The following is a 22,240-nucleotide window of genomic DNA, read 5'->3' on the forward strand; positions in this document are numbered from 1 at the left end:
TTGAAAGGAAATGAAACATTTATTAAATTGGACAATGGCACACAAGTGAGTACAATGCTAGAAGCAGTCTTATGTGCAATAAAAAAAAAACACAACAGAGAGAGCAAGGGATATTCAGGTAAAATTCAGAGATTACACTGATAAGCCTGTCACCATTAAAGGATTATAGAGACTGGATATATAAGTAAATAGGAGACTGAAAAACATTTAAGGGTTGTGCCTAAGAGTATTTTCACTGTGCAAAGGCACAGCAAGCCCTAGACTTGAGCAAATGGCAGCACGCATAGGAAAGTTGGTACAACATGGAATGCAAAGAAAAGCTTGATACTGATTTTCCAGCTGAAAGATGCCACCCGTATCTCTTAAGACTTTCCAATGCAGGAAAGGCTTATTGGTCTCAGAGTTGCCAACTAAGTAAAAGAGACAACAAATGAAAGAAAAAACCCAACATGATGCTTTCTCAGTGGCACTGACACAGTATTCTGTCACTATAGATAAATGCTCATTTCCATTATCCTCAGTCCAACAATGTGGTAGAAACAAGTATTAAAATAAGTTATCAGTTATTGGCAAATGCTGTTGATAAAACTGGTGCAGTCAGATGCTAATATGTATTTAATATTAGATAATTTGATCTGCAGCAAGTAAATCCAATCCCCGGGTATCCAGCTGGATTCACAACTCATGCCTTTGGCAAAAGGAACACTGGTGACAGGAAAATGTTAAACCAAAATATTAATAAACATTATTAATACCACACAAGCAATCCAGAACGTTGGCTGAAACAAGAGAGTATTTAAAACACACATTTTCCAAATATTTGTCTACTTCCTTTCTGTGGTGACAAAGCACAAGGTTAATGAATCAGTTACTTCTGCAGTAAAATCTCCACATTTTCCATCAGAAAGACAAGATAGAAATTTAAGAACTCCCTCTTTACTCACATTTAATTCAATTTCTTATTGATCCTTTGGCAAATGTCAATTAGATTTATTTATTTTTTACAATCTAAAGACATGTAAAAGGGGACTTGCCTATACCATTGCTGTAACAATTAGCTGAAGCTTTCAGGTTAGTCAGTATCTACTGGTTCATAAATTAGCGGCCTCTTCTACATAACAGACTTAGCATGATTTTATTAATGAAGATCCAAAGTTCATTAACACTTCAATTTACTGTCCGTGGCTCAAAAGCTTGGGGATTATTGACAAGGTTGAAATAAATATACGATTACAAGCAAGAATATATTAACTAGATAAAGTAAATAATTCCTGAAATGCTATTACTGTATTTACAACTAAAACTTCAAGGTATGCTTTATGTATAATTTTGAGTATTTATAATGCAAGCTAATAGTGTCTGATGCAACATATTAGAAAACCACACTAATAAAATAAGGCTTCTCACCTGTAGACAATGTATTTAACAAAACAAAAAATGAGAATTAGAATACTTATACTGAAAAAAGCTGAAGTTAGAGGAACTGGTGTTTTGAAATAATATGAAGAGATAGATAAAACAGAACAAACTCGCAGGCTACACCTGATAGTCCCTGGATCCACCAGCTTTATAAGCATGACACAATACACATTTATGATGAAAATCAATTGCTCTAAACAAATATTCACAGGAGGCTGTGGACATAGGAGGTTGTCCTAGAAGACAAGCATATGCTGAAGAGGAACACACAACACATTTCCAACTCCAGGAACAATATTTTTTCCTTGCCTGAGCAAGTGACAGCTTGGTAGCAATTATAATAAGTTGAAACAACTTAATCTAGATATGGTATCACCAAGTGGGCTTAGCACACCCTAACAACAGTAGTTTTATACATCAAGAGACATCATCAACTTCATGCTACATTCTAAATCCTTCAGAGAATAATGAGGATCTTTAGCATGCTGGTTATAAGTAATTATTAGCGCCACGTATCATACAATGATTTCTTTGTTAATTTTTGTTATGATGATGATTTGGCTTGGATAGAAGGGTGAGAGATATTGAGCAGTTAAGTAGTTTAGCCTCCCAGGCACAGGAATTCTGTGGAAGAAGCCCGGCAGAAACACATGGTGGCTGAGCAACTGAAATTCTGACTGATTACTGAAGGTTATGCAAGCAGAGCCCTTGCACAGTTCCCTACAGTGATTTCCGCTGGCAGGAGAGGCTGGAAATTGTAATAAAAAGCAATAGTTGTCCATTACAATAGCAGCATGGTGAATTGTACACATGTTCAAACAAGATGTCAATGCTAAAGACTGCCGATTACCCAGACAACGCTTCAATCGCTAACCCCATCTCTCAGCTTGTGGTGTTGTCTCACTCGCAGCTAGAGCTGGGGAATATGAAAGTTTTCCCACAGTTATTCCCCCCAATCCAGTGCTATTCCTGGAAGCACAGTCTGGTCACATTATTTGAATCCCCACTTGCAGCAGAAATGCTGATCTGGAACATTGCATCCTGTACCCCTTGGAACAGCAAATCTTTTACAGGTCCTCCTGTGACCCAAGAGCCAGGAGGACAGCATGGGAGGAATCATCAGCAAGAAAGCCCTAAATGAATAAATGAAATATGTTTCCCTTGGAGAGGAGGCTTACTGGAGTGTAAAGAAAACAAGCCCCATCCCTCCTCCCCTGCGTGCACACACACACACCCCCCCCCTAGAGGCTTTTGCAAAGCCACAGGAACGGAAATAATTTTGTTTGAATCCATCAAGCATTAAAATCCGTTCGCTGAGGGATTGAAGTGAAAAATGAGCCTGAGACAGGAATTAGAAGCTCACCGCCTGGGCTGTCAAAAGGGATTTTCCCCAGATAGAAAACAAGCAATTGGAAATGCAGGGAGGTAAATCCTTTCAGTCTCTGACATGTATGCATACTCTTGGTTTCCCCTCCTGGCCCTCTTAGTTCTGGGTTCCTGGAGCCAAACCTGGACACACCTCCTTGTGCGCTCTCTGGCCATAGCACCCGTCCTTGGGATCCCTTTCCAGGGGTCTGCTCAAGAATGTCACAAGCCTCAAGCAAAGGGGAGGTGGTAAGACACGCAGGGGAACCAGCCGCACTACATACACTGTGCTCACGGGTGGCCAAGGTGCCAAAGGGAAGACAAGGCAGCTGCTGAAAGGATAAACCAACAGCTCTAAGAACCATTTTATCTACTGTGTAAAATTTGCTGAAGAAAGAGACAAGGAGCAAAGCTGACATAGTTATAATCACTGCACATCTTAGTTTACCACTCAAAAAAATAAACACGACACTCCATGTCCCTGAAATATGGTCTGTTTCTCTCAATACCAATACAAATATCTCTGCACCAGCTACATTTTGTTGATGTTTCAGAGGCTTATTTGCAACCATAAGAGCCAGAGGCCTACTTTTTCCAAAACGAAACTGAGATTCAGGAAAATAATGTGGCAGCTAGGGAGAGTTGGGGCTACTGTGCAGAGGCCACCTCCAGCCCAGATTATGAGCTGAAGCATATAAGGTATGTATGTCTCACATTCACAAATCTCTGCAGCCTCATAATGGGGCTTCAAGAAAGAAATTATCATCACAGCACTGTTTGGTTTATGCAGGGTAGACTTCCCCTTTAGTTGGCTGCCAAAACTGAAGGCAAGAATTATTTATAGTACAGCTTCTGTATGAAGATAATAAATACAACCCACTGTAAAAAAGGCCAGTATGCCTCTGGGTCCACAGCACAGTGATGCAGGAGAGCCAAAAGAGAGAACACCAGAGAAACCTACAGATCTACCAAATGGCCTTAACAATGTGCTGAGACTTTATACTCATCGAACAGTACACCAGTCATATACTGCAGAGCCAATTGTCTACTTAGTGAAGAAGCGTTAGGAAGAAATAAGTAGAGACAAGAAAAGAGAAGATGAAGAGCCAAACAGGCAGCATTTAAGCTACAGGAAGAATGAACAGAATGACAGGAGCCAAGGAGCCATCTAACCACAGCCCAGTTCCAGACACACAAATTGGTTTAAGAATAGGGCAGAGGTAGAATGAGAACAAGGTAAGCATTCACACAACAGGATCCCTGGTGCCATGTGGCTTTGAATTCAAAAGCCAGTTAAGAGAACAGACAACTTGAAGAAGTTTAGTTTAACATAAAATTCAATAATTTTAATGTATGCTAATATGCTTCAAGATAAAGGCCACAGTTACCTAGATACAAAGATGTATGTGTTCATAGTAAATATTTTCTTTAACACATGCTGTCCTCTACTGTTGTGTAATATGCTTTCCTATTGTTCTGTGACTCTCTCTGGTAATAATACTACCACTTAGGTGGTGTTTCATAGCTGTAGATCACACTGTGCTTAACCCAGGGGGTATCATTATCTCTGTTTCACATACGGAGTCATGGAAGCACCTGAAGATGAAATGAGTCCATGGCAAGATGGGAAAAACAACTACAGTTTTATAAATTATAGTGTTAGCTTGTATATAAGAGAAACCCCAGGAGGTTTAAATGGGATTTGCTGGCAGCAAAAAGACTGTTTGAAAACGCCCATGAAAAAAGCTCATCTTAATGGCAAGCCAGGGATAAACAGGGACAGAGACAAAGAAAAGATAAGATGATAATTCTATGGCCATGGGTCAGAAAGAATCGGCAAGAGTCAGCTTAGCAGCTACAGTAGAAGGAGTTTGTGTTTTGTTCACACTGATGACATTCACAGTTGTCTCCCTGCTCTTTGAGGAGCTGATGAGTTATCAGCAGAATCTTACACCAGGACGAGAGCACCCAGACAGCTGAGCAAAAGGCTTGGGAAAAAGGACTGGCTGAAGTCAGCTGGTGGCTATGTGGCTCTAGGGACAATGTTGGAGTGGCAGTTGATCTGCATCTGAGAAGTTGTATGTGCCATCCCCATTCCTGTCCCCCCCCGCCACTGAAGATGCTGCTGCACTGAACCTGAAAGGTCTGGTTATAAATAGCTTCTCCCTGCAGCTCCTCAATGAGCCACTGAGGCGGAATGAGTCATCTCTGCTGGCTCCATGGCCCCCCCAAATCAACTGCGTCAGGTTGGGAGCGTGGCTGCCAAACGCAGTGGTACACACTGTTCTCTCTCAAAGGGCAGTGGCCTTGGGGGACAGGGACACTAAACAAACTAGCTCTACTCATTACTCATCAGCACCCGAAAGCCACATCACTTTGTGGATAAGAATAATGTAAAATCCATCAGAGTGCTTAGAAACCAACACTGGCACTTCAGCCCCCTCTGTCCACATCATTATCCATGCCACCCTGGTTTTCAACAGGAGCTTCTAACCCATTAATTGGTTTGTTATGGAAATGATTGAGCAGATCTCTAAAAGTGAACCTCTCATTCTACTTACAAAGAACTTCTCCTTACCAAGATTTGGTGACATTGTTTAGTGGATGGACACAGCAACAAGTAGGTGAGCTGACAAACCCTCACCACTAGGTGAGGGGTGCTACTAGGCACACCTCTGTATTTCCTATGAGGAAAGAACATGAGAATTTTAATAAGAAAAGTCAGACAGATTTGCTTATTCCATTGTGAGAGCAATTCACCCAGGACCCACATCCTCTTCTAAACAAGACAATGCATGGAGCTGATAGACAGCTGTATCTCTTCTAGTCCTGTTGCAGGAAAGCAGTGTTCCCCAGTGTGATTTCCTGAACTTGCATAGGACGTCAGGTGACCAGAGTAAAGAAATTCTAGCGATTATTTGTTTTGTTCATGTAGGCTTTATTCAGAGGCAAATGGAGCTCTCCTGAAACATGGCCTTTCTCAAGCCTAAGGCAATAAAGATAGATGCTTCTTGAACTTCTGGATAAACACCTATGTAAGTAAGTAAAGTGCAAGTCCTAGCCAAGATAAACATACCAATTTGCTGTGATTAGCAGAGATTGGAGGGGTTGGGAGTGAGTACTTACGGTGCGGGAAATAATTTAAACCAATACTGGGTTAAAAGGAAGGAAAAGAGTATCAGGTAGGGAAGGAAATACAAAGTCAGTGCTGAAGACGAAGACAAGCAGGGTCTGGAAGCCAGTATTACTGTTATAAAAAAAAGCAAGATTTGGAGATAGGAAGTGAGGAAATCTCCTAGTGCTACATTTCTTTCAAATGGAGAGCTTAAGATAATGTGATCAAAGTGATTCTGGTATGTTTTCCATAAACTAAGTTTAATGGCTGTGACCCATGGCTCACTCAAGCATTGTGTGAGAAAGGAAGCTCTGGACAACAGGACAGGCAATCAGGAATATCTTACAGTTCAGTTGCAGCTAAATCTTTGCAAGTAGAATCTTGAAAAATAAAATTCACATAGCTGTTACTGGAACTGAAAACTGAAAACTGGTAAGGCTGATGAAGATCCACACAAACAGAATAAATAGAGCAATATATTTCAATTCCCTTGGTTTGTCAGCATTCAGTAGTGCTGACAAGAGCAACATTCCCCAGCTATAAGGCCACTGTAGTTCTGCAAGTGTTCCCTGGCAGTGTACCGTGTGACGGCAGAGGGTATGTTTGCTTTCGGGTCATGCTGTGATGCAAAATGATGACAAAGCCTGGCAAATTTTTTGCTACCAGCAGAGGTGATACAGTATTGTCTCAATGGAGGCAGAGGATGATGCAGTTTTACATGAGCTGCCTTTTCATTTTCCCTCCAGTTTTTAATTCATCATCAAACCAACAAAGTACATTCTGTTAAAAGTTAATGACTTTGTTCTGGTAGAGTTTTAAAACCGACCTACTTCAGAATTTTATAAGTTCATCATGTGCAGCTTCATCATTTCTATATTCATGTTGTCTAGGAGTATTTTATCCTTGATGATTTTTTTTTTCTAAACAGAAGGGACTTACTCCATAGAAGAACCTAAACCTTGAAAAGACCCCTGTCCTGTTTTGTACCTTCTTCTCAGCACTTAGGAAGTTATTTACTAGTACCTGGCACCCATAAAAGGACAATTCTCCTTTCTGCTATCACCTCTAACCTCTCCTCCCTTTCCTCATTGTTACCTCTTCTCTGTCTCCTAACAAGGATACAAAGAAGAATATCAGTTTTCTCTTGTGATGTTCCCCTATCAGTAAGTAACAACAGAAGATCCTCACCTCCTTACTTTTCACTGTGCAGAAGGGACAGGCTCATCACCATCTTTTCTCTCATCTCTAAATTTTGCCATTAGAAAAGATCTAGCCACATTGCTATTGATCCGTATATTTCTTAGCCTCCCTGTGGAATCCAAGCTTTACAAAGTTTGTACAACCGCAGACTAATTGTGTCTCAAGGATGTATCTGGGCTGTACCTGAGTGCTGTCACCAGCTCCTGTATTGTACGAGGCTAAGAAAGAAAATTGCAAAGGTCAACCCCTTGGTAACAATGTCAAACCTCTATCTTCCTTTAATGATGGGAGAAGGATAGAATAGGTGAACTCCTGGAATTTCATCAATTTCTTAGCAGTCTAGGATTTTTTACTCTCACTAATAAATGCATTTATCAACTGAGAAACTTAACACTTTGGTCCTTTGTTGTATTTGAATCTCAATGCAGGTTATTTTAACCATAGCTGTAGTCCTGTTACTTGCCACTTGGATACAGACATAGCAGCCACTACAAGATATATGACATAGAGAGATAGCTCAATACTTAAGAAAGCAAATTCTTTGCTCATTTGCAAAGATACAATTCCAATTACTTCAAGAGATATGCCCAGCCTACCCAGAGGGAGCATCTGTCCTAACAATGGGAGGGAATGCTAATGGTGTAGTCAGAGGATGGTGGTTCCCATACTTAAGAAGTACATTATAATTTTTATTAATGAGCAAGAAAATAGCTAGTAGAAAGACAATGAGGTATATGGGAGGCAGGAGCCTTAGTGAGGGTTGAGGTTCTGATGGGAGCAGGGGAAATACTGAAAAAATACAATTTCTTGCTTTAAATATTTGTAAAGGCCAACACATCCCAAAACAGCCTTTCAGGACATGAGTGTCCTGGTTTCACTTGGGATAGAGTTAATTGTCTTCCTAGTAGCTGGTATAGTGCTATGTTTTTGAGCTAGGTATAAGAAGAATGTTGATAACACTGATGTTTTCAGTTGTTGATAAGTCAACTTTAGTCTAAAGTCAAGGATTTTTCAGCTTCTGATGCCCAGCCAGCAAGAAGGCTAGAAGGGCGCAAGAAGGCTGGAAAGGCACAAGAAGTTGGGAGGGGACACAGCCAGGACAGCTGACCCAAAGTGGCCAACGGGGTATTCCATACCATGTGATGTCACATCTAGTATATAAACTGGGGGGAGGGGGAGTGGGGGGATCACCGCTCGGGGACTAACTGGGCGTCAGTCGGCGGGCGGTGAGCAATTGCACTGCGCATCATTTGTACATTCCAATCCTTTTATTATTACTGTTGTCATTTTATTAGTGTTATCATTATCATTATTAGTTTCTTCTTTTCTGTTCTATTAAACTGTTCTTATCTCAACCCACGAGTTTTACTTCTTTTCCTGATTTTCTCCCCCATTGTACTGGGTGGAGGGGGGGGAAGTGAGTGAGCAGCTGCGTGGCGCTTAGTTGCTGGCTGGGGTTAAACCACCACAATGAGAAAAAAAAAAACAACAAAACAATTCCACCAACAGGTTTCCTAATTGTCCCAAGACTGTAAGGCATCCTCTTGTTATCGCACACAGCAAACTTGGAAATTAAAGATACTGAAACCAATGCAAATGAAATAGCTACTGCCAGGAAAGGATGAGAACTTTGACAGAGCAGCTGAAGCTATATAGCTGCTACTGCCTGGAAAGGCCTGCCATTTGCAGTCATCAGACAAGAAATGAGAGACACAAAGTATCTCTGAAAGTAGTTCCTTCTGTTGAACTGGTGTTTGCAAGATCCTGTCTACATCCTTTCTCACCTGAGACCAGGTACCTCTCCAATGTCCAGGTCTGTTTCATCCTCATCTACGGCATTCTTCAGCTACTCTGAGCACAGGGAATTCCAGCTCCTAAAGACAAAAAGTGAAGAAGCAATTAGCCCAAATGCATTCATGGTATCAACTACAATTGCATGTGGGTTCTTTGTCTTTTATACTAGGATTATTCAAAGTATTATACTCATTCCCTAGAAAAGCAGGCCTTTTTAAGGCCCTAGAGGCTGCCTGCCAAGCTCTCCAGAAATTTATACAGACCTTCCTTAAACATCCCAAGGGAGGAAGTTTTCTGTGGGGCTTACACTTATCTCTCAGGTTGTGTAGTTTCCCAGGTCATCCTAAGAAAAGCATGGTGTACAGAAGTGAACAGAGATAATCAGATGTTTTTCATAAGCAACATCCCCTTGCAAGAGACAAAAATTCATGCTAGTCAAGTTCCAAATTGGACACTGCACTTGAGAACTGACAAAGGAAATATTTTGACCAAAAACTTCAAGGAATAGGGGAAACAGTTCAAAAAAAGCCAAATCAACCCAAAGCAGATTCAGGTCAGAATAATGTAGGACTCAGTTCAAATCTATTTTCTTTCCTGCATCCTTGCACCACCATATTTTTTCTCCTTTCTGATCCACTGGATCCATCTCACTTTCCCTTCTGCCTATTCTACTGCATTAAGCAGAGATGTAGTGATTATGCAATGAGGTTTTTCTTAAATTGCCAAGTGGCATGATTAAATTGTGTGTATGAATAGAAGAAAAATTCTCCTGATGGAACTAAAAAGTCAAGCACAGGTAGTCAGCTGCTGATGCCCAATGGCACATCCAGTCACTTGGCTATGCTGTATGGGGAAAGCCATGGTTGAGGTGCACTGTTATCCTACCCAGCTACAAGCAGGATTTTAGATAATGACGGGGACACAAGTAGTCATATCTGCTGTCATCATTGCTTAGCAGAAAAAATTTATTCCTTTTAGGCTGTCCAGACATTTTAGTTTCTCTTAGGACCCAGTTTAAAAAAAAGGTGAAAGAAGTTATTATTCCACTGTGGATAGGAATATGGAGGAGGTCACCGTATGTGTCGGATAAATATCCTCCTGTTGCAAACTTATATCAGTCAGTCACCGTCATCTGGTCTATGGGATAAAAATGTCTCGGATACTGTGCACTCAAACATCAGAATTGCCCATCTCATTTACTGTGTTTACTGCTGTTCAGCAGGATCGGCCATGAAGTATAAGGTGATTTCTTGTTCAGCCAACTGCCCTTTCCTTTCTTTTTCTTTTTCTTTTTTTTTTTTTTTTGGTATTGAACCTTCACCTCCTCCCTTTCCCCAATGTTAAAGGTAAAAAATCTGAGGAGACGACGACAGAGTCATGAGAATTGCAAAAGAACTGATTGTGCTCGTGTTAGGCAATTTGCTCTGCAGAACTTTCAGCAGATCTTCTCCAATACTGCTTTTGTACTTGTCCTTCACTGATTTTCTTATACAGTATCAAAAAGACACTGTAGACCCACATCTGAATCTAGTGCCAATGCACTGAACAAAAGTTGCTCTGTCCCAAGGGAGAGGAGAAGCAGCGGGTAAAGATGAGCAATGAGAGAAAGGGAGAGGAACACAGGGAAGAAAAGAAAGGCCAAGCAATAGCTGAAAAGAAAAAATTCTTTCTTTTTGCTCTGCGTACCTTCTCTTGTTTCTTTCTCACACTGAAGTTCCCCCCTGTCCTCTTGCCCAGGTAGTGGGATAAAGTGGTCTGCAGTACTGTGTGTAGCTGTGGCTTTAAACTGAAACGGAGTCCAAACCTGACTTTTCCATTTCTAGAGCTCTGGAAGGGAACGGGCAGGAGGTAAGAGCATCCCTGAGGAAGCAAGGCTTCTCCAGCAGAGCTGCTGCAGCAGCAAAGCTATTAATAAATGTTTGCAATCTTTTAATCATTCTGCTAAATTGCTATCGTGTTCTTGCAAACCCCATAGTGTGTCAGTGCAGCTGCCTCCTCCCGCCTGCCTCCCCGTGTTCGTGCATGTGAGTGAGGGGGAACATCAGGAACATGCTCAGATCTGAGGGCTGCTGCAGCGTTAGAGGGAAAATGATTTTGACAAGTGACTTTTTAAATCTTCCCTTTTCCAAAGAAAGCGGCCCTATTAGTTACATCTATAAACCATACTTTCACCTGGTTTTCCTTCTCCAGCAAATCCTGCCTGCTCGATCCAGACACTAAACTTTTCTTCATGAAAATATCACATCTGATCTGTCAGGGCTTGGGACCCGCTACCCGAGAGGCCACATCTCTTACGATGTGATAGCGCTGTAGTCGCAATCAGCTAGCAGTCACTCTGGCTTAAACAAAGATATTCTCAGCAACATAATATTTTTGTCCACTTTATCTGACCCACTATGGAGTGGATAGTCATCAGGATAAAACACAAACATGTATTGCTTTTCAGGCTTTTTCTACAGGGTCAGTTAGTCAGAATATAAGTGGACTGGAAAGCTGTGATCCTATTTATGCCAAGAGATAACATTTCAGGATGAAAAGGATTAATACTTTTAAATTAATTGTCTATTTGCCTCTTCATGTGCCTAAAGTGTATCCATTATTGTCCAAACTAGGATATAACAGACAAAGCCACCTTCTAACGTCATGGTGGAGATCAGCTTAATCCTTTGTCTGTTCCCTCCCCCAGCTCAAACTCTCATCTTCGTCCTAATTATAATAGCATTTGAAATTATCATGGTTTAAAAAAAGATGCCAGCTTATATAATATTCTTATTGCTTATTAATGATTTCAGAAGGGAGAGCAAGTTGCCTTGCATTCTGGGAATTATGCAAACTAAAGCTGAGCCATACCTTGCTGGGCTCCACCAGTTTCTTATTTGGAAGCCTGATGCGTGAGGATTACCATGTAATAACAGATGTTAAGGCTTTTAGTGAATGACAGGCCTGCCGCACATACTTGAACAAGAAGACATGACAGGCATCACATTTCACAGTGATTAGCCTTGGGCACTTTTCAGACACAGAAGACTTGAGGCGAAGTGACTTCAACCGCCCTGCAAGTGTGATAATTCCCAAGATGGCACAGCCTGAAGAGTCTGATTGCTGTTCAGCATGGGAGCTTATGAATAATAATAAAGAAAACATCAGACTGGATATCGGTGACATGGTTACACGGCACTGACAGCCAGAAAGACAGTCTGCTTGGATATGAAGTCCTTACGTCCACTACTTAATCTAAAGTTACTTATACCCTGTCCTCTAAACGTCACCTTCCTCTATAAAGCTATAATGTGTGAAAGACGCTGAAGAACTGAACTTGAGATTTAGTATGTGTCTTTCAATTTTCTGTGTTTGTCACTGTGGTATCCTTCTGTTACAGAATACGGGGTAGAGTAGGAGGGAATGTGAATGGGAGCAGGAGCTCTGTATCCATGTTATAAACTGCTTCATTTTTATTGAAAAATGAGCTTCAATATAAGGTGACACCATCAGCCTCTGCTACTAAGAGACTATTAAAAGACTAATGAAGTTGCTTGCCCCCGTGCTTACAGAGAAACACCTGCACCGTGCAAGTCTCCAAAATAAAAGAGCTCAGTATGTATAATTTAAGTAAATTAATTAAATAAAATTATTTTTAAATTATTTTGTTAATGTCTGTGATCTGACTCACAGATGTTGTTCTTACTGAGTAACATAATAATAGAGAAATAATGGAGAGCTTGTATGCTTTTTCAAGCAATAGGTTTATCTATGCAGCAATATACATAAAAATGTTGAGAGCTGAAGCTCAATGTATGTTTTAGGGGAATCTAATAAATACTCAAAATCATAATCTTACGCTGTTTTAAAATACTACATCTTACAAAAAAGAACTTCATAATTACTGCTTAAATAGCTGTCCCTCTGTGTGCCACAAAGAAAGCTGAGGGAGTTTTGTTTTGGCCAAGTGGTTGGGGTGGGGACAGGGAAGGAGAAGAGATGGAACAAGCTAAAAGAATCAATGCAACTCCTGGCAACAAACCATCACATGTAGAAAATCTCCCACATCAGCATATTTAGAAATAAATGGGGATGTCATGCAGACAGTGCTGGACATTAAGTTATGATGCTGGGAGTACCGTGTCCTCTGCTAGCCCTGCTGTTTCATCAGCAGTGCCCCACCCTGCTATTTACCCTGAGAAGTCCCTTAGGCACCCATTATGGTATCAACAAAGAGGAGCCATGCTGTGCAAAAACACTGGCTCCTGTGACACTACAGGATGAAGATCTTGCTACCTCTACACATCCTACACAGCGGAAAAAGAACCACCACACTTAACTGGCTCCAGCTTGGTTTCTTGACCCATAAGCAGGTACTAGTTTTAAGCTACACACAGTCCACAACACCAATTCTTGATGTGTCTCACGTTCTGTCTCTACACCATCTTCTCTACCTTTGCTGGCTGCAAGAGTGGTACTTGGCTTGGCACAGAGACACAGGCAGCCCGGGGTGCTGACATACAACAGGCATATGCTGAAATGTGGGGAAAAGTGAGCTCCCTTAGGAAAGATGGAAAATGAAACCAGATGCCACCAGTACTGACAGAGAGAAGAAACCAGATCTGATCCTTTAGATGACTTGATGGAAGCTGCTCATGTTCAGAGGCAGTAGGACCAAATTCAGCTCTAATTAAGTCACTAATGTTACAGCAGGATAAACGTGATCTTTTAAGCATCACAGGTATGAAACAGGGACAGAGAAGGTCACATAGCAACAACTGCTTGAGTTCCAGCATGAGCACTACGGAATTTTACTGAGGTGGCCTGAGGGACATGCCCTGGGTCAACTGCCCCCAAATCATCTCACTGTGGCAGATGCCATCAAGCACTGCAAGAAGGTTGCTATGTGCATCACCAGGAGCTTTAGCTTGGGACCAACCAGCAGCAGGCAGAAGTCATCTCAAGTGCCAGCTCAAACCCTATGCCCTCAGGGCAACTGGTGGAATCAGCCTAGCAAATGCAGCAAGATATTTTTGAGTTTGCTTCTGTCTTCATGGTGCACACAGTTAGGAAAAGTGACAAATATTTACAGTCTCTTTGACTCAGGTGACACGTTTAGGAAAAAAAAAAAAAAAGAAAAAAAAGAAAAGCAAAAGGCCCCAGCAAGCTTCCCAAAATAGGTCAGATGCTTCCAGTGCTTTTTGTCGTCTTCAATTTATAACAACCACTGCCTCTGGAAATCTCTTTGCACTTACTAGTCCTTGCGAGCACCCCCAGTCAGCACAGCAGACATAAAAAGAGTCACTGCCGATTCTCCCCACCCAAATCTGCACTCATACACTGCACCCTGCTCTGCTTTTGAGGGGCTTTCACTTACTGTGCTGGGCAGTGGGATGCTGCAGCTAAAATTGGATCTAGGCAAGAACAGACAGGTGGGGAGGTCTCTGTCGGAGTGGGTCAGGCAAAGAGTTGAGACCTGTGTGCCCCAACTAGGCAGTGACTGACATACTTCTTGCACCAAGCTGACACCAGTACAAGCCAAGACCCTGCAGCTGCCAAGGGGAGCCCCGGCCGTACCCCCACTGAGCAGCTCCACCGCAGCCCCCCGCCTCGCCAGCACGCATTGCTACTGCCCTGCCGGAGCCAGGCAGCAGGCATGGATTATATAAGGTTGCTCTAGGATGCCTGTCCTCTCGCCTCAGCACCACAGCTGCTGAGTGATGGATGCACTGGAAAATGTTTTTCATTGCCTCCCTCATTAGGGAGACAAGTGCTCTGCGGAAGACATCTCTGATTCGGTGCTGCTCTAGGCTGCTGGCGTTAAACATAAAGCCACATAGAGAAAGGATTGTTCAGTATATGGCAACATAAGCAGATACACCTTACTGTAAAATAGGACCCTGGCTTAATCTGCACATGGGAATTCAATGGAAAGAAAAAGCAGAGAGCAAAGATCTGCAAGACAAGCAACACTAGACTCATCATTCTTATTTCAGAGTAGCCACTACACCAACTCATATGTGAAGAAGTTGGCTCAGGGTAGGCTATGTTTATACCATAAGAGCTTCTATTATCTCAATTATTATATTACTTAAGTGCATAATAACTCAATAATTTATTTGTAGCACCCCTTGAAGTAGAAGAATGTTATCCTCATTTTGCCTATGTGAAACTGAGGCCTAGAGAGCTTAAGGGCCAGACTTTTATGCATATGAAGGTGCCCAACTCCCAGTGAAATCAAAGGAAGTTATGCACCTAAATATTTTGAGGAGTTCTAATTAACACCAGAAATCAGTGGGGCAGTTAGGAATTTCAGGTCTCAGGCTAACCAATCTACTAATCTTACATAATTGAACATGCTCTACCCTTGTAAAAATCATAACATTCTTTTCTTTTTCACCTTAACATAAATATCTCAACATAGTCTCCACTCTTTATCAGACACCTCTACTGTCTGTGCTTACCCACAGGTGAAGTACTGGTTACTAGAGAGTCATGGGTTGTTTTTTCTTTTTTTCAAAAGCTTCCTTCCCAGAGAGGCAAGCTCAAGGGTTTGTTTTGTTGTTGTTGTCATTATTGTTGTTTGTTTGTTCCTAATACTTTCCCTTTGGTTTACCTTTGGTTGTTCCACAGGTTTCTGCAACTTTACGGAGGAAAAGTCTTGCAGCATCACCAATGACAACCAGCCTTACAAATTGCATCTTCTGTTTAAGTGCCATTCAGCACAGAACAAAACACTGAGTCCTGTCTCACCAGCATGCTCTGAGATCTGTTATCTTGAAAATACTGGTCTCAAGTGCGGGCTGGCAGGTGAGTAAGTCTCTCTGAGTAAGAGGCCATTCTTAAGTTTATGGCAGTCTTTGCCATAACATTATGGAATGTTGTACGCCTCCCTATAGGTGGCAAGAAGTTAAAATCCCACTAATGCTATTGGATTCTTTGTGAAAGAGCAATTTTTCAATTACACATAATTAATAGTCATTACCCTTTATCTTCAGAGACCAGAACAAAGAACAATTAATCCATCTTAACATCCCCATTAAGGAGGTATTAAATATGGGTTTTTTACACAGCAGATTACACAGTAACTCATGTGGCCTACTGTTCAGTCTGTGTTGCCTAATGCGGAATGGAAAGAGAAAGAGAATCCTGAACTATCTGAACTAACATTCTAGTTTTTGCCTTAATTTAATTAACTATTTTGGAAACAGCTGTTTTCTTCTTGCAGCAGCTTGCTGCAAATTAAAAGTGTGCTGCCTACAAATCTCTCATATATATGTCTCAAATCTCTCATATGTATTTGCTATATATTTGCTAATTAAGAACATTCAAGTGGACATTTTACTAATTTTTAACACGTATATATGAGTAAAGTATTTGCAATTATTCCCACTGCAGAGCTGGAGAAAATGAGACCTGGAAGTTTAGGGCCAGCTTCTCACTTGACACAAAGCCTTTTTGCACTGCTCTTCTCTCACACTGGTTTTTGCTGCACAGGAGGACAAGACTTCCGATTCTGTGTACATTCTAGACAGCATGTACCAGACTCATAGACACTTATGCCCTTTATCAGATCTTAAACTTTGGCTTCAGTCTTCCAAAGTGGCTTCCAATTTTTGATATCTTAATGGAAGCTCATCTTACAGGACTTCGGATGTCTCTCAGAGCATGCAGTCATTATTAACCTGAACTGAAATTTCCTGTTCTTGACTATTAAAAAAAAAATAATCAAAGAAACATGAATTTATTATTTTGATCTTAAGTGAGTAGTCCAAGATCACACTGCAAGCCACTGAAAGAGGCAGAAATAGAATTTGCTTCAAACACATGGTTTTGCAAGACAAATATTCCACGTGGCAGGATGACAGCAAAGACGAGGGCAGTGCTGCAGGCAGCATACGTGGCAGCTCTGGCAGACAGACCAGCAGTCTCTGGCCCCTGACAGCTTGGGTGCCCAGAAAGCTTACGATTAGTGATTACATGTTAAAGTGATAAAAAAGCATAGCTTTTATTCCTATGTGTATTGATCTGAGGGATCTTGAGCTCAAAAGGGGGGAGTAGAGAGATCTATAAAATGGGGGAGTAAAAAGGAAGGGACCAAGGGAGAAGGAGAACGTCCCAAATGTTAAATGAAAGCATCTGCATGAAAGGCTCCAGGCCAACATGCTCAGAGAATGCACTCTTCTGTCTCAGTGACCTTGTGAAGATAAACTGAACAAAAAGCTTCAGGCAACATCAGAGAGGATTTAAGATGCAGTTTTAATTTTAGCCAGATTGTTTTGTATTTTTGACTGCGGGGTTATGTGGGGATGCAATGTGCATACAGTGGAACAAAATGTAGTTGGCACCCGCAACTCTGATACCACACCTGATGGCAAATTCAGTTCTGTGCTTCCAGGGGAAAGCAAAAATCATGGTCTTGGCTACACAAGGAAGATCAAGTTGTGGTATCACAAGGATGGAGTACCAGTGCATCCTAATTTTACTCCAGAATGTAATTACTTGGCTACCTTATGCATGAGCAACAACCAAGACCTATACTCCAACACAATATGCACTAATATGCTGGTTCCCTCTACTCACATTATGTCCTTGCTCTCTATCTCTGGACTGACAGCTATTTACTATGAACAAATTGTTTAATCCCCCTGTACCTCAGTTTCCTCATCTGCACAATGAAAACATCCTACCTAAAAAGAGCGCAAGGATTCACTAACTGATACATGTTTTTTCAGTGAAGACATTTGCTGGTAATTTTAATTAGAGCAAATAAATACAAACTCTAAGAGCTGGCTGCATACAATAAAACATATGCATTAGTCACGATGTCTATTGCAGCTTATTAGAACAATTCATTCCATATAATACAATTGCAATCTAACCTGCAACCTGTAGATTACGAACACCATATAAATCCAAAATGAGGGTCTAGATCTTCAAGCCTGTAGTAAAATGTCAAATCACGAACTCAAATGGTAATAAAACCAACCCAGGCTGATTGGGAATAACCCCTCCACATGCACACTACCACACATAACAAACACGAGCTGGGAAAATGAGACCTCAGTATTCCTCCTGCACCTCCCTAGCATCACCGCTTTATTGGACAATCATAGATGAACACTTACGCTGATAAAGAATCTTCTATCCAAAGTTCTCAAACTGCTTTACCAATTGTCTCTAATGTGTATAGGCAGTGCACGTTATTTCCCCCTGTCCTCGTATACTCTGTCCTCCATAATTTCTATTTGATAAGCTATCCCGAGGCTACATTGTCTCTCCAAGTCTGCAGGAGACATCCATCCTCTCTCTTGGCAGGTCTCTTGACCCACTCTTCAATTTAAATAGCATTTTCTGATTTTTTCTCTCTCAGATCTTTTCTTAGGAGACAGTTCTTTTCCACCTTGACTGTATAACTCACCATCACTCGCGACAGTTTTTGAATCACTGACTCTGGAATCAATACAGCAAAGCTGGCAGAGGATGGGAGTGAGGAGGTGGGAAAACAAATGTGAAGATGTTGTAACCTTTTAGTCCTGTGCTGTCAGCTCAGCACACCGTGACGCCTGACTGGACTCACATGGCTTGTACTAACACAGGCAGTGACTGTACAGGGAGCTGTGGTGGCTCAGGGCTGCTCTGTGCATCCTCCAAACCAACAACAGGGAACTAAAGGCAGTATTGTACATGAAATGAAGCAGGACAGGGCTCTCTCACAACACTGCTCTCTCTTTGCACCATGTCTCTCCTAATCAGCCTTCTGGACCGAAAACAGAGGCCTTTGCTATACATAGGGCCCAGCCTGTAACATGCACAGTGCACATGTCCTATTGGATTACAGGGCAGAGTGCACTCACATGGTCTGCTTGTCAGAGACCCAGCCGTGCCTCTGCAAAAAGAAGGAAATGAGGGAGGGCATGAATGAGAGCAACCTGAGCCGCCCAGAACAACCCCAGCCCGGTCAGAAGGCAGGGTTGGGGGATGCCACCAGAAAGACGGGGGCAGCAGGCAAATGTACCTCAGCACGCATGCTGGAAGGCTAAGCTGGGACCTTGCTCCACAAAGAAAATACATGGCAATCTTCATGGACTTTGATACTGTTCAAAAATGTGAGAATAGCTTATCACCTAGGAGCTCGCTGTATTGACAAGTGGAACAGATGACAGCTAGATCTCAGTTTGGATACTAAAATGCAAAGCAATATGGCAAAGATCAATGCAATGCAGCCTCTCTCATCAAGAAAATGCTTCTATCTGCATCAGCTTCAGAAACTGACAAACTTCCCCCAGTGCCTTTGATCATGGCCCAAAAGAAAAGGCCTCTTGGAAAGTCCATACTGGATTTTGTGCTTTTTTCTCCCCAGGCAATTCATATTCTGCAGTTCTCAAAAAAACATGACTCAAAAATGTGATTAGAGGTGAAGGAGAGAGGAGTTAATAGAGAAAGGGGGAGAGCAGCATAACAGGCATCTATTTCAGAGGGCAGAAGTTTATCACCCAGGACAGGATTTCCACTGGGTTTATCATTGTTTTCTTTGTCTAGAATTAAGGTCATTAAAGAAGATGTTTCCACTCTGAATTAGCAATGAGTTCCCACTTAATTTATAGTGCCTCAGCGCTCCCATGTGATTTGGCTCCAGGGACCTTGGTGAAAGCGTTTCTCCCGTGAATTATACGCCGCCCTAACTAGCTCTTTCTCCCACCTCACACTCAGGTGCCCATATTTCCTCTTTTCCCTTACTCCCCACCTTCCCCTCTCCCCAGTTTCTTCTTGTACCAGATCTTTCCAAAGAGCGCTCCCTGCTTCCTCAGATCATCTGTCACCGATGACAGCTTCGAAAACCACTACAGAAATAATAAGTAGCTTTGTTCCACATTTTCCTCAGCTGTTTTCATTTGTTAGACAGTTAGTACATATCCAAAAACAGCCCGTACCCAGAGCCAGAGGAGTTACAAATACTGGAGTAGAGTGTTGTGGGGTAGCGAAGGTGGAGAGCCCTTCCAGGAGCACAGCGGTGGCCCTGGACACTCTGCTAAAGCCCTCAGCCCCGGAGGGCAGACGGCGGCCCCACCACTTGCCACAGCCGGAGGGTGACTGCAGCACCGGGACTGTCCTCGCCCATCTCCCCGGGGCCTTCCCGCGGCTCCGGTCAGACGAAGCAGGGGTGTGAGGGCGGGACGTCCCGTCTGCCTCATTCCGACTCGTTGGCACCGGACAAAGCCGTCTTAGCCGAGGTGGATCGAAGCGACGCAGCGAAAAGGGCTAAAGCCAAACGAATTACCCTTCCGCAAACTCAAGGGAGCCGAGGGCTCGCCGCCCCCCCTCAGCCCCTCACCTCACGCCGAGCCCGCGCAGCCGCGAGCCGCGCGCGCCCCCGCGCGGAGGGTGCGGGCACGCGGCGGGGTGGCTGCTCGGGCCGCCCCGACAGAGCGACCGACCCAGCGGCCGGCCCGTCGGCCGGCGGGGGAAGCAGCGCGCATGCGCTCTCCGCAGCCGCCCGCAGAAGGAAGGCGGGACCACAGGGGCGGCTGGGGCCGGGCTGGCTTTCTTCTGTCCCCGCCCCTGCCCGACGACGATTGGCTGCAGTGCGCGGAAGCGCCTCGTCCATTGGCGAGCCGCAGCGTCCGTCCGGCTCGGGCGCCGCCGCCGCCATGGTTCGCTTCAAGAACAGGTGAGGCAGGAGGCGCCGCCGCCGGGCCGGCCCCGGCCCCGGCCCCGGCTCCGGCTCCGGCTCGGTCCCGGTCCCGCTGACGCCGCGCTGTCCCTCAGGTATGTGCTGTGCGAGGTGGTTTCGGAGGACCCGCGGTGCCGGCAGTGCATCGAGGACCGCGCCGTGGGCCTCGCCGTCAGGGACGCCATCGGGCGGGTGCACGGGGACTACGGCCTGGCCTGCTGCTCCATCTCCTTCACAGGTGCCCCCGCCGCCCCGGGCCCTCGGGGAGGGGATGAGTGGGCTCTCCTCGGGGAAGGGCCGGGGCGCGGGGCTCACCGGTGCGTTTGTGCCCCCCTCCCCTCCCCGCAGTGAAGTACCTGAACGCCTACACCGGGACCGTGCTCCTGCGGTGCCGCAAGGACTCCTACAGACTGCTCTGCTCCGCGCTCCCCTTCGTGAGGCAGCTGGAGAGCCGGAACCAGCGGTACCCCTGCTTCCTCAACACCCTGCACGTCGGAGGTCAGCCGCTGCCTGAGCTGCCCCGGTGCTGGGTGCGGAGTCTCTGGTGCCTGGGAGGCGGGGGAGGGAGGCCGCGGAGCTTAATCGTACCTGGAAGGCCCGCTAAAATGGAAGAAGCCCGTCTTGCTGCCAGCGGGTGCGACAGACAACGTCCTCCGTGTCGCTAACTTAGCAGCTCCTAGCAGATCCAAATAAGAAACAGGCACCACCAGTTCTTTGTTGAAACCCTCATTAATTCTGCTTGAATCGTCATTACATTTAACATGGAGCAGCGAATACTATATTACATTATTTTCTTTTCGAAAATATATTTTAAAGTATAGTATTGTCCACATCCTGAAAATTAACCACTTTGGGGCAAATAATGGGCACTACATGTTAGAAATTATTATTCCACCCCTCGACCTCAGCAGTGCAGAAAAGAAGTCTACAGCCACTTCTTCGCACTTGCATTAATAAAGTTGTTGCCTGGGGCATTTGTCACTTGATACAGTGATCTTCAGAAAATAAACTAGCAGCTCTGAACCACGTGGTTTTGTAGATTGTTACATATTGTTCTTGTGACTCCTACAGGTACTATAAGAACATGTCAGAAATTTCTAATTCAGTATAACAGAAGACAGCTGCTGATGTTGTTGCAAAACTGTACAAATGAAGGTGAGTTCCTCCAGCTGCTTTCCTAAAACGCGGCCTCACTTCCTGGGGGTTTTGTAGGATATGCTGGGCTACTTCTGAATTCTTGAACTGAGATATCGTCCTTTCCTTAGAAGTTGAGGATATTTCCATGTATGTGAAGAGATCAAATAATGACCCTCTGTTGCTCTCTTTATTGCAGAGGAAAGACGGTGTATACAGAAGTCCTTGTTGAGCTGTTCCCTTACAGAAGAGCAGTCTCAAAGTGGAGATGAGGAAGATGATGATGGCACAGAGACAGACTGAATGTTGTTACTGTTCACCTCTGTCCTGTGCTTGTGTAATCAAGGTGTTACCAGTTATCTTCAGTGTTAAGCAAAGCGGGGGGGGGGGGGGGGGGGAGGCAGAAAAAGCATCTGTTCATATTTAGACTTCATTACCCCATTCCACATGTTCTTAAATAAATAAAACAGTTTTACTTAAGTAGGTTACTTGCCTGTTTCAACTCCAGGAGTCAAAACCACCTGCACTCCTAAGGAGTGTAACAGCTTGATGTGATGTTC

The 22,240-nt window shown here is 43.6% G+C and overlaps 1 protein-coding gene and 1 long non-coding RNA gene across 2 annotated transcripts; one reads left to right on the forward strand and one right to left on the reverse strand.

The window, feature by feature from the left end:
- Positions 1 to 18,747, reverse strand: LOC128145876 (uncharacterized). Its single transcript, XR_008236613.1, has 3 exons — positions 18,294 to 18,747; positions 8,884 to 8,973; positions 1 to 2,552 (listed from the first exon to the last, which is right to left on the reverse strand). It is a non-coding gene; the product is annotated as an uncharacterized LOC128145876 (long non-coding RNA).
- Positions 18,748 to 20,448: 1,701 nt separating this feature from the next.
- Positions 20,449 to 22,163, forward strand: POP5 (POP5 homolog, ribonuclease P/MRP subunit). Its single transcript, XM_052795592.1, has 5 exons — positions 20,449 to 20,543; positions 20,642 to 20,784; positions 20,895 to 21,044; positions 21,618 to 21,701; positions 21,880 to 22,163. Exons 1-5 carry the CDS (start codon positions 20,524 to 20,526, stop codon positions 21,981 to 21,983), a joined length of 501 nt encoding a protein of 166 aa, XP_052651552.1. The 5' UTR covers positions 20,449 to 20,523; the 3' UTR covers positions 21,984 to 22,163.
- The last annotated feature ends 77 nt before the right edge of the window (positions 22,164 to 22,240 follow it).

This window comes from Harpia harpyja, chromosome 9, assembly GCF_026419915.1.
Source record: "Harpia harpyja isolate bHarHar1 chromosome 9, bHarHar1 primary haplotype, whole genome shotgun sequence".
Lineage (NCBI taxonomy): Eukaryota > Metazoa > Chordata > Aves > Accipitriformes > Accipitridae > Harpia > Harpia harpyja.

Coding starts and splice junctions, on each gene's coding strand:
- POP5 (XM_052795592.1), top strand. CDS start 20,524: ATGGTTCGCTTCAAGAACAG. Junction 20,544..20,641: donor ATGGTTCGCTTCAAGAACAG/GTGAGGCAGGAG, acceptor GCTGTCCCTCAG/GTATGTGCTGTGCGAGGTGG. Junction 20,785..20,894: donor CTGCTCCATCTCCTTCACAG/GTGCCCCCGCCG, acceptor CCCTCCCCGCAG/TGAAGTACCTGAACGCCTAC.